At 42.9% G+C, this 12,760-nt stretch overlaps 2 protein-coding genes across 2 annotated transcripts; one reads left to right on the forward strand and one right to left on the reverse strand.

Moving 5' to 3' along the window:
• The first annotated feature begins 1 nt into the window (after position 1).
• Positions 2-1,560, forward strand: LOC135370809 (bolA-like protein 2). The gene is made up of 3 exons (XM_064604667.1): positions 2-174; positions 1,153-1,247; positions 1,336-1,560. The coding sequence occupies exons 1-3, from the start codon at positions 109-111 to the stop codon at positions 1,430-1,432; spliced, it is 258 nt and encodes an 85-aa protein (XP_064460737.1). The 5' UTR covers positions 2-108; the 3' UTR covers positions 1,433-1,560.
• A 1,500-nt stretch (positions 1,561-3,060) lies between these two features.
• On the reverse strand, positions 3,061-11,949 carry LOC135370804 (peroxisomal acyl-coenzyme A oxidase 3-like). The gene is made up of 14 exons (XM_064604661.1): positions 11,623-11,949; positions 10,557-10,790; positions 10,394-10,468; positions 9,539-9,628; positions 9,228-9,460; positions 8,568-8,664; positions 8,297-8,479; positions 8,045-8,167; positions 7,003-7,123; positions 6,630-6,863; positions 6,023-6,177; positions 5,818-5,950; positions 5,053-5,207; positions 3,061-3,467 (listed from the first exon to the last, which is right to left on the reverse strand). The coding sequence occupies exons 1-14, from the start codon at positions 11,779-11,781 to the stop codon at positions 3,351-3,353; spliced, it is 2,109 nt and encodes a 702-aa protein (XP_064460731.1). The 5' UTR covers positions 11,782-11,949; the 3' UTR covers positions 3,061-3,350.
• Between the last annotated feature and the right edge of the window lie 811 nt (positions 11,950-12,760).

Here is a 12,760-nt window from a genome sequence, read left to right on the forward strand (position 1 = left end):
AGTCAAATCCGGATCCGGTAGTTCTAAACAGTGAACAGCGCACGTTTGTGTCCGTTTGTTGTTACAGAAGCACATTCTACCATATTCTACAGCGCTGCTTAAACTACAATGTCTGGGTACACGAAAGAATATCTAGAAGATAAGTTGCAGAAAGAATTGGACGCGATCCACGTTGTAAGATACTTTTTTAAAAATAATATTGATACTTCACATCTCTTGGCTGGAGTCACACTTCGGTAAACGAGTGCACTTGAGTTACCTTCGCAGGCAGTGCTTCCACTTTTTCAGATGTAACCCACATTTGAATATAAACAATACAAGAGGAGGGAGGGGGACTTGCGAATTTTCCAGTTTCGAGAAAGTTGTGGTGCACAGACAAGCCTCGCACAGTAATGCACGTCCGTGGAAGAAAGTTAAACTGGAAAAATTGCGTGCAAGAATGAAGGAAAAGGAACGGAAGCCAGAAACGAAAACGAGAAACATGAACATCATGACAGACGTAATAAATCGGCTTCCGTCAACGCAGTTCAGCCTGTAAAGTGACCTTAGACAATTCGTCGCACAATGTATGCTACTCGTACGGTGCGTTCAGAACTTTGCAGGCTGTCTGTGCATGGGTAGGATCCATTAGACCAGAGTTGCTGGACAACGTGGCTTTCAGCATGCCAGGACATACAGGTGCAATGCATTGTTGTATGTCCAACAATGAAAGTCTACACTAGAGCACTGCACAGGCCAGGCCGGGTACAGCCTTCTTTTTATGGGCCTGGGCTGGGCTCGGGTTGGACATTGTGGGCCTGGGCCGGTATATTGTTAGGCCTATGTCGGGCTAGAGCCTGTGTTACCCCTACTGTCAGTTTGCCATGGTCAACTTTCACAGCCCGGTTCACTGCACCAGGTAGCCTATAATTTATCTGGCTCTGGCTGGAAACCTATAAATTCTTCGGGCTTGGGCCGGGCCTGGTATGGAGCAGTAGGGCAGGGTTCATGTCGGTAAATTAAAGGAGGGCCGGGGCATGGGCCTAAGAATGCGGACCGTGCAGTGCTCTAGTCCACACATCTTCGTTCTCAGTGCAGTGGTGCTGCCACCTGTCTGTTTCATCTTGATGCATAAAATGTCTCCATGCATTGCCAACTTTGTTTACTCAACAGGAACTTGAAGACATTTCTGATGGATGTGGTGCCAAATTCAATGCAGTCATCGTATCTCCGAAGTTTGAAGGAAAGGCATTACTTGAGAGGCACCGGTATGACTTCCGACCTCTTTGTAGAAAAAAAAAAGAAAAGAAAGAAAGACCCACTCTCCAAAGTGCTAACTGACTGCCGTCCATGCAGGATGGTAAACACGGTGCTGAGCAAAGAACTTGCAGTTATCCATGCCTTCTCACAGAAGACCCTGACACCTGAACAGTGGCAGGCCAAGAAAGCATGACCACGAGAAATTGATCATCCCAAAGTCGACATCTTCATTTCGCCTTGCTGTATATCGCTGTTTGATATGACCAGCCACTTGCATGACACACCCGAATAATATAAAATATGACTGCATTCTTGATGAGATATTGAAGTTAAGAAACCTGTTCTTCAGGAGAAGCAACTTACCGGGATCTTAAATGACGCGGGGTATGAATATTAAAAGGAGGGGCTGGAAAACAGTTTACAGGGTACCTCCCTTCCCTCCCTTTTTAATTATTAGTTTTAATTTCGTGTTTTTGCTCAATTTGTAATTTTAATTATTTAATTAATTTGTTAATTTATTTAATTTATTTGTAATTTTCGTTTAATTTGTAATTTCGCGCCACCGAAGCAACTGCGGCTGTGAGCCGCGTACAGACGTGAAGTGAACAATTGGAGAGGGGGGGGGGGGGGTTAATATGCATCTTGGACCAACTTCAGGTGCAACTGTGCTGACATTCGTCTGCAATGTCTGCCAGGAAAACCCAGGGAAAACCTCAGCACAGCACAGCCGGCGCCGGGATTCGAACACGTGTCACTTCCCAGTATCGGCGTGGAAGGCGACCATCCTAACCGCCATGCCAGGCGACATGGTCCTCCTTTTTTTTAATGGTGGCAACAAATTTGGGTGTGTGGTGGTGAGAGGCCTCCAGAGCTGTGTAAGTCACTCGAAAAGTGCAATTAAGTTAGTTATTCGTCAAAGGTTAAATTACTGTTGAGTTACTTCTGGTCGTGCTTGTTTAAAGTGTCCACAGATTACACTTCCACAAAGTAATGGGCACAGTTTTTCGTGGCAGTAGTTCATAGTCGACACAATAGGCTGTATGACAAATGTTTGTGTATGCGCAAATACTGCAGACAAAAATTTAAAACTAATTCGTGTAACATACGGCAAAACGTGATTGTTCCTTGAGTACAAGTCCCAGGCAAGATATAATTACATTATAGCTACTCATGTCTGAGAACATTTAGATACAGTAATTGGTTACTTTATATATCTCTTGCTGCATGCTTGCTACAGCCACTTATCTTGCACGAAAATGCACGACAGCTGTTGAGTATCCCGCCACAAACCAAATTCTAAAAAAAAATTAAAAAAATGAGGGTGACTTGCGCTGCTCTTTTAATCGACACATGTTTGATCAATTAATAGACATTCCCCACACAATATGTTTTGATGTTTTGGACATCTCAACAAAGTCATTGCATTTCTTTCTTTTTTTTTGCCAGTATTTTTTCGTTGTGCATAATTAATCAGATAAGACAAAACAAGAAAAACTGTGACAGTGTCCATGCACTGCGATTGCATTGTCCCATGGTACTTTTTACCACAGCATTTTTGTGTTTATGCCAGAGGAAAAAAGCCACACAAAATGCACCTTATTGGAAACATCGGAAAAGTTGTGTAGTTCTCAAGGGGCTCTACAACTTCCCAATTGATATCTCATCCCCCAAACCACCATTTTAGAAAGTTAGCTAATTAGTCTTATGTTGTTAATTGCGCACAATGAAACAAAAAAAAATACTGGCGACTACAATACATGATCGCTAACAGCTTTTCTGCCTTCAGGGTGCCAGCGATCGACAGAAATACAGCAAGCTGCACACGGTTCAGTACTGAAATATATTGCCAATCTCGAATATTCACTACATCACAGGTTGTCTGAGGTGAACATGTGTGTACGTAACACGTGATAACAAACAAGGTATACCGTGGCCATCACCATGCGTATACGATGCTATAAAAGCTTTATAACAATAATAGTGTAAAATATATTGACATAAAAACGATGGTGCACTATTGCGCCTTGCCCAGAATCCACAGCAAATGGATTCTGAGCGCCGTAAAAAGGATATTACAACACAACCATGTAGTCTCTTCATTAAATGGCACCTTACAACTTTGCTAAAAGGGAGCCCATTACAGGCTTGTCCAGAAATTCTTTCCACCATGGGGCTCTCTGCATACTCCCTGGGGAATGGAGGAATGATTGATACAGCTTCTTGTACACCTGTCAAACAAAGTTTATCAGTTATATCACTTCCACAGTTCAGGGTACAACAAGCATTCAAGGACCTTATCTGTAACTGTTGTAGCAAATAGTAAAGAGAGGTACTGCTTGCGGCACGCTTGTCTGAAACAGCCATTCGAAGGTACGGCAGCCCGTATTGGCTTGGTTGCCCCTCAAGGAGCTGAATCACTGACTTCAATGACTTCAGGCAAGTATGTCGCAAGCAATGGGTATGCTGCATATCTCAGCTGATATACTATTTGTATCTGAACCAGACTTAAGCACCTTGATGTACTTTCACTACTAGTCTGAAATGCCTCTTTGTGTATGGATAGAGCCTGAAGTTTTCGGGAAACATTTTTTTCTAAATTTGGGGGGTAAAAATCGGGTAAATAAACGTGCACTAAATTCATGTGAATTCGGGTGAAAAAACTTCCAGTGTGCCGAATTCGGGGTGAAATTGGGCTCAGTTACTCAACTAACTGTAGTGGTTTGGTACAAACGGTGATGTAACTGAATTTTTCTGCCAAACAAGTAAATTAATGCATTCCTACAGACATCCCAGTGAGGGCAACTTGCCAGGTAAAAATCGGGTTTCGCCCTAAAGAGGCAACCTTCAATTTGGGGTGCAAATTCGAGGAAGAATCGGGTAAAACCCTAAAACTTCAGGCTCTATGTATGGACAATGTGAAATGGGGGAGCTTCAGTTACAAGCCTCCATGGTCTCCATGTCTGTTGCCGTTTGCTCTGATACGGATACAACCAGTGCCGGTACTGTAAACTATTACACACCCTGTATGCAGGCTAAATGCCATTTCAGCTGTTGCCTCTCCTCAAATTTCACTGATACGTTTGAAATCACACCTTTGGTTTCATATCTCGGCATGCTGGAAAACATGTTTCTTTTTTTTCTCGGCACGCTGGTCATCCTTGTTTTATTTCAGCATGCAGAGAAATGCGCAGTGATACGGTATGATGAATAGAGGGAATGTCTTTTAATGAAAATGAAATAAAGCAGTTTGCTCAATGATTGTTAGTATTCTTGTAGGGGCCTTCTATCAGGAACTTTAGCGCTCTGGCCACAATGGGAACAGCCAATAAGCTACTCTGCAAAGATATGCTCGCTGTTACATGAGACATATGTGGAGCCTGACTCTCTAAATTCCTTTTAGGGAGGTAAGAATCAGATATATTTTAATTGATAAGTTGGGGCTAAACTCGCCACAACTCATAAATTTGGGGTAAGCGCAAAACTTTCTGTCAACATCACACTAGACCATACACTGACACCAGACACACACACATGAAAAATTGCACATGTGCTCTGGATACAGTTTCAGCGTTGTAAAGGCACAGTAAGATTTTTCACGAATCGACCTGGAGTTGCCTACGACTGATGAATGTTGCAGAAGCTGCTGCTGCTGGCAACGGTGCTTTTTTGCGAGCAAAATTTGTGACATCGAAAGCGAATTCGTCTCTAGCCCAATTTAGACACGAATAAGCTGGGGAAGTTCTCCAGATAGTACTGGTAAGACGCTGGGTTTATCACAGAAAGTGAGAGGTGCAGGAATAAGTATATACTTACTTGCCCATCTGAGCATCCAAGAATGGAATTGAGGGCAATGTCGGGAGGCGCTATCACGTCAGCCAGCGCAACAGCGTCATTCTTCAGGTCACTGCAGAGTTGGAGAATTCCTTCCCGTATGAGGACCTTTGGCGTCTCGCCAGTACAGAACCCGCCTATGGCAGACAAAAACAGCAGAGGATGTCTTATCTTATGCATATGTTATCCAATAAATGTAAATTACTTCGCTTTATGCTTGAACAACGCAAAGGAAAAGGTTACTCTCCAGCAAATCACCAATATGCCAGAGATATCTAAAATTTGTTGCAAACACCTCTGGCGACACACGAGGCGGCAAAAATTCTTCAGTAGGACCTAAGCTCCCTCTATGCAGATTTCAGTGAGCTAATTTCTTGCAAAAGGAACAACCTGGTACTACTTGTACTGGCGCAATAGTTCCTCTCTACAATGAAGTACCATTTCTCTTGACTTCTGTCTTCTGCCATGTTGCTGTGTGTGTGTTGAGGATGGCAAATTAATCCAGAATTATTTGTTAACACCTCATGAACTTGTCAGTATTTGCAAATTAAGTTTATGGTGCATTTCTGCAATGCAAAAAGTACCCCAATGTACAAAGTATAGTACGAATCTCTGCGTGGCAGTTTCTGGGATATCACAATCAAGATATCATCAGGATGTTGTGTGGATGTGAGCAGGTTCATTTTGGTCATAACAGCTCATGGCATTAGCTTACTTTGCAGAGTCGAGAAGTCAAAAATCACATACCACCGTAAAGATCTCCAAGGCGCTTCTCTAAACTCCACAGTCCAAATAAGGTGTTGAGCCTCTGCAAAACTACAGCTAGCTGGGGGTCCTTGACGTCGTTGATGAAACCCTGGAACTTCTCCACTATGGTATGCTGATGTGTAAGGAGATATTTTCACATGTTGATATACGTACACCACAACGGGGCATTAAACTCTGACCTTACCTCAATGTATGCCAGGGCAAGTTCTCGCATGCAGAACGCCTGGGAATTGTTCCTTGCAGTGAACTGACACTGACCCTCAGACTGCAATGCTGCATATTTCTCTTCACTTGTTTTCAGAAGATAACAAGCAATCCACTTGTACGCGGACAAGATTACTGTAAAATGAAGCAAAATTGAGCGACTCTCGAAACATACTGCAAAACCCTCAGTGTTCATGAGCACTTAGTTTTTGTCCATTTCGTTAATTGAGAAATGTGCGAACGTGAAGCGCATGTGAAGATTTTGACCACGAATTGCTCTTCATATTCCTTTCATAGCTGCTCGTGCAGGTTACGAGAAAGCATTTGAACCACTTTGCGGCCCAAGCATACCACTCACGTGGTGCAGTAGAGTAATGAAAACAAATAAATAAATAAGCAGGCACATTGCCATTTTTATCATATGTGGTCCATGTGATCCTGTGCTTATCGTGAAGCAGACCAATCAAGCCACTAATTTTAGTATTCAAAATTTATTAAATTAAGTGGCTGCGAATATGTGCCTTGTACCTGATTCAGAAAACATTGTGGCAGTGAAATTAAAGTGATTTATGGTAATCAGTAATTACCATCAATGTTTAACACTTCGTCGACAGTCCTTGCAGAGAACGTCTCTTGCAGAATGGAATCCATGTTGTTGAGGAACTGTATGGTTGCCATAGACGACGGTAGGCTCTGACCCGCTTTCTTATTTTGCATCATCATGACTAACGCGTTGCTCGTCTGCTGTAAAAGCACGTTGTTATCTCCCTCGTAAGTGCAGTTTGCGTCATTGTCGTTGCGGAGGTCGCCGAGTCCCGATGCTAAAAGAGAACGGGTGTCCTATTCAGCTCAAGCCAGGAAGGATCTTGCACATTCGTGTTTTACATTATTTATACTATGATGATGATTTGCAACAAGATATTAATGGAGAAAAAAAAAAAAAAAAACGAAAGCTGTTACCTTTTAGATATCCATGTCCTCCGCAGGCTTCACGGCTTTCCTGGATAGCATCCCTGGCCAACCAGCCAGCTTTACATTTTGCGGCACATGATAGAATGTGCAGCTCTACACCTTGCTCAGACTAAAATAAAAGAAGAAAAACAACAACAACTTTATTGTGAGTTGATGAATGGGGAGTTTCATTGCAAGAAGAAATATATTTACTTAACTGGCACATAAGTATACTAGAAGCCCTTAATTTCATTGTAGACTAGAGTCTCTCAAATTTTGTTGGTCCAAGAGCCGTAAAGCTTTATGGACGTCACAGGGATCAAAACAAAGGCAACGAAGTAGTATCCTGAGAATTACTCAAACACAATCACGTTTGTCTCATGTCTGTGGGCACCTATATTTCGCAGAAAAAAGGTGGAAGCTGCTGACGGAGGCATCGCTGAAAAAAAGCCTACATCTATATAAATACTTAGCTGCAAACATTTTTTAAAAAATATTTTGCACAGTAATTTAAGCACCATATGGAAAGATATAGCAGTTTGTGTTTGGGTGTGTACTGTCAAAACTGCATACTTCACTGCGATACTTATAAAAAATTTGCTATAGAAGGCAGGAATATAGGGACAATAGAAGGGAGGAACCAAGATGACTGGTACGGTATAGCTAGGGCCTGACTTTTTAGGGTTAAACCCGTATCCGCCCGATATTTACCCCCGAACAAAATCTGTAAAATTCGGGTTTAACCCGAATCTACCCGAAAACATCCGGGTCGCGTGGCACACTCATAAGTGTGCATTAAAATAAAGTTTGATAACATTGCTAAACATTAGTTCCATGTTAAGACAATTTTTATTAAACAAAAAAAAATCACTCGAATACACCCGAATTCCTGACGACATAATATGCCGTAACGGGATTTAACCCGAATACACCCGAATTTTCAAATGAAAAATATCACCCGATATTTACCCCCCGAATTTGGCCAAAAATAAACCCCGAAAAAGTCAGGCCCTAAGTATAGCTAGTAAAAAGAAGCAAAAGACGCACTCACAACTTCCGGAGACTTTTCTCCAAACATAACCGCAATGTGAAAACTGACGAACTCTTTGTAGAGAGCAGAAGAGTAATAATTCATAACGTGAGCAGCTGCCAGGTAGGGTAAAAGACGCCATTGCTGAAATTGAAAACAAACACAGAGTTGGAAACAAAGCGCGTAAACTTTATTGGAAGGGGCTCATGTTATAGCTATTGGATATTCCTCACACACATATCGATAGGGGGCGTGTGTATCCTTCTACGTTACCTGAAGTTGGTACTCAATGACGGGCAATTCCTCTTCGTTTTCGGGTCCGAACTGCCTCCGCACGGCCGAGTAGCGGGTTGAGATCACCATGGCCTTGATAAGGTTTGTCGTGCAGATTCCAACGATCGCGACTCTACCCATGGAGAGAGAGCCGAGCGTCATTCCAAACCGTTTCTTGGGATCCTGCAATACACAGAGAGAGGATTTATATAAATAATGGTAAGCACCTTTACGTCCAGATATTTACAAAACGGAGTAAGCTAATGCTTGCCTTCACAGGTGTCACATATTGACCTTCTGGCGTAACGTCACTAGTCCTGTTGAGAAGGTTCTCTCGCGGAATACGGTAGCCATGGAACGCTAGAAACCTAGAAGGAAACATAAACACAGATATACTGGGATGTTAACAGCAGCAATTACGCACACAAGGAGGAACAAGCAACGACGACGCGATGTTTAAAAGCACACACCATCAAAATAAAAGACGCAAGAAAAATCACGTGGCTTGATTTGCATTTTCTTCTTCCTTTTTTGGTGTGTGCTTTTAAACGTTGCATTGAGAGTCAACAGTTGTTCTGTTTGGGGCTTGTTATTCCCTGTGTGGAAAATTGCAGAGCTTTATTTTATTTGTTTTTTTGCGGTGTGTTTTTAAACGTTCCGTTGAGAGTCAACGGTTGTTCTGTTTGTTGCTTGTTACTCCCTGTGTGTGTGTCATAGCTGTTGTTTACATCCCAGTATGCCAAAGTACCGACTACCCCAGCTTCCCACACTGGTGCAATAAATGCAGATCTTACAGTTAGCACCTATAATGTGCTCAACGGTTTTCATCTCAGGGGGGGAACTTGCATAGTGGGGGTGTGACACCAGTGTCTGCTACAGGTTATCTCGTGCTCCCACGAATCCAAATCCAGTGGCCTTCCTCCTCACTTACCCATTGTCAATACCGTTGAGGCCCAGCTTTGGACCCATGTCTCCAACAACCACACCAGGGAACGGAAGCAACGTTCTTCGATTCCTGATGGGAACGAGGAAGGCGTGCAAGCCATGACACTGGCTGTCGGGCGTGAAGAGTTGCGCAAAGAGTATAGTATCTGTTGCTGTCTGTCCCATGTTGCCCGACCACACCTTCGTCGCTTCAATGTCGGGAGTATCGAGCACAAATTCCTAGAACGGCAAATAACGCATTACGACAGAGGGCTGTTTTGGTGAACGGTACTATAAAAAAACTTGCAAAGTCATTACCTGTGTTGCCGGATCGTAAACGGCCCTCGTACGCATTCCGCGCGTGTTTGTTCCGTGACTCAGCTCGGTTAAAGCAAAACATCCTGCAGCCTGAGGGACAAGATATAGTTCTGTTAGACTTATTATGTTGTATGAGCAGATATGACTTACTTTCATGGCTTCTAAAGCAGATTGCAAGATATACAAGCTCAGGATATTTATGTGAACATTTATTTACAGCTATTTGTATGGAGCACTCTGCAGTACCGTTAGGGATTATAGCAGGAAGAAAAAAAGGGAATATATGTTTGTTCAAAGAAAATGAGGGAAGGGAAGGTAAATGCAAGATCGATCATTGAAAAAAAAAAGAAATGAAGGTTGTTATCACAGATTCAGACTAATTCTTCACTGATGTGGTTACTTATTCAGTGGCTATGTTCTGTGTCTGCATGTGTATGAAAGTGACATATACAAACGGTTCCCACAAAGGCGTAAACTTCAACCTTTCTAGGTGAATCTTAACCGAGAGAATGTCTTTTCAACATTGAAGTGTCTGTTTGCAATGCACAAAAATGTCAGTGAAATAATGATCGCACTATGCCCATAGACCTGCAGACTTGTGTTCTGTGGGCTCATTTCCAGCAGGTACCATTGCAACTCATTGTGAACTGAATGTATGTTACATGCAACTATATGTTCTTTCTGGGGTTCTTTTTTTCCTAGTTGAGGCAACGGTCGGTTATGTAAAGTAGTAGCAAAGCTCAGTAGTAGCCATATCTATGTTGCGTACCATCACCAGGATCGTTATTTCTACCATTCTTTAAAAATTGTTCATGCCTCTGTAACGTATCCTGAACGTGATGAGCCATACGTTACCTCAAACTTCAAAATGTCATCAAAGATTCTCATGTGTCGCTTGGTGCCAAGTCCTCTCACGGAGCCTATAAACATCTGAAATGTACAAGAACAGTGCCAATCTTGATGCGGGATGTCGCTGCCTTTTTCTCTTCTCATTAAGCGGCCATGCAAATATGCTTACATCAAAGCAGAGGATTTTTTTCACAGCCAGGGACCAGTCGTAAGCCCCGATGGAATTGTTACATGCTGAGGAGAGGAATGGGTTCTGGAAAAACTCTTCTTGGCTGTAAAACTGGTACTCAAAAATGCGTTTCATCCGCCGGAAGCACAGGCGGCGATGTTCTTCGAGCGTGACGTCGTCAAATGGCTGTCTCGCAAACAGGGGATCGTTCTCTAGCGTCCTGAAAACCTTCTCCTGTAATGTAGGGGGAAGAGGCATTTATTGCACAGTTATATATATCAATCACACATATACTGTTACTGCTCATGTTATATTATCACGTGCAGTCTTGTGCTAAATTTGAAACAGTGATTACGAGCCATTTAAATAAAAAGGCAAAAGATAGAAAAGCATTGGAAATTATTTGGTTCCCTGTAACATGTCTATTTCACTTTCTAGGTTAAATGGAAACATACTGCTACAAAGAGGATTCTTTCTTTCTTTATTTCGCTTCAGTTCATAGCACCGTGACCGAATGCTAGGAAGAAAACTTTAACAGGAGTGCCTTGCAAAATTAAAAGCGAATTGAATAACCAAAAATTGCGCAGTCTTTAAACTTTCAAGCTGCAATATATTCAACATCTGTCTTATGCACACCATATTCACAGAATATTTGAGAAAATAAATACTGTAAAATATTTTTATTACAAAATCTGTAGATACTTGTATTCAAAACAAACAAACAATGTGCTTAAATACTGCCCATCCCCAGCCATGTACGCATACATTATCTTCACCTGGCTATAATGAACGTCATGTCAAGAGGGAGTATGCGTGGAGCCTCTACGTAGTAGAGGGGATGACTGCAGTGGTACACATGTCACCTTTGATGTACACACAACGCATAAAAGCCAGTGGTTTCTCATGCCATCGTTGCAAAAATGTCGCTCACTCACTTCCACATGCGAATTTCTGGGATCCACATACGTAGTGGACGCTGCAACGCGTTTCACAAATTGACAGCTGCGTACACCACAACACCTCAACGTGACATCGTGTATACTACACAAGTTATACACGTGCATACCTTAAATCTAATAATGTCTTCGCCTTCTAATGCAATCTTCAACTTCCTCCAGTCGAAGGATGCAAGCTTGCGATACTTATCCAAAGGTCCAGGTGGAAAAGGGGGCATGAAATCGTCCATCGAGGAAGAATGAGCACGGCCTTCCTCTTGGACTGACATCTTGATTGAAACGCTGCTGTTTTACATACAGACACTACAGAACAAAGAGACCACAAGGAAAACAACGAGCAATGGCTTTAAAAGCGTCGAAGTTTTCCCTGTTGCAACGACTACCCAGACCACCTACTTCTCATGCTGACCTCCCTATCGCCTCTTTCCACTTTAGCGCTCTCCCATACTACATAAGCTCTCCATGGCAACCTCCGCGCTTCCGCTTCTGCCGCCGAGTTGCGCGTACGGCGGCGGCTGCTAGGCGCTGCGCCCGCTCCAGACATAAGCCCGCTGCGCAGAATGTGATTCTAGTCACCAACAATATATATATATATATATATATATATATATGTAGTCTGCAACTCAGTTAATTCATAGGGGTCAACGTAGCGTCTACCTGACACCTCAGTAGCGACATGACTATAGCAGCGCATATACTGCTCTCGCGTTTTCTAGGCGAGTAATTGAGTTATTCTTCCAGAAACGGTCAGAACTCAGAGAATGGATGCGTTCAGATTCGATATAGTTTCCTGATGTGTTTCTATCGTGTCCGAAATCATACGAGGACCTCATGCAAATATTTAGAGCGACATATAGCTTACACCGTAGTAGACAATATCTGGACTCTAGACAATGAAACGATTGACTAGATTGCTCTACCTGTCGAAGTCCAAACAGCAAACACAGAACGGCAACTTCGAGACAGAACTGTCATTTTACTGCAGAAGACATTCGTCAGGGGCCGCACAGAGGGAACATTACATCGTGGGACCAGGAACAGTTCGTCAACTGTGACGTCACAGCAGAAGCATTCGATGATGGAGGTCCTTCTCTCGTCGAGCTGGTGAACTCAGACGACCCTCTTTTGGACGAGCACGAATCCAATGACAACAAGCATGCCAATACCAACAATGACGCCCACGCCGACGCAGAGGTACATGCTCTGGATGGAAATGAGCGGCTTATTCCGGTTGTGGGCCTGACCGCC

Source organism: Ornithodoros turicata, chromosome 10 (assembly GCF_037126465.1).
Source record: "Ornithodoros turicata isolate Travis chromosome 10, ASM3712646v1, whole genome shotgun sequence".
NCBI lineage: Eukaryota > Metazoa > Arthropoda > Arachnida > Ixodida > Argasidae > Ornithodoros > Ornithodoros turicata.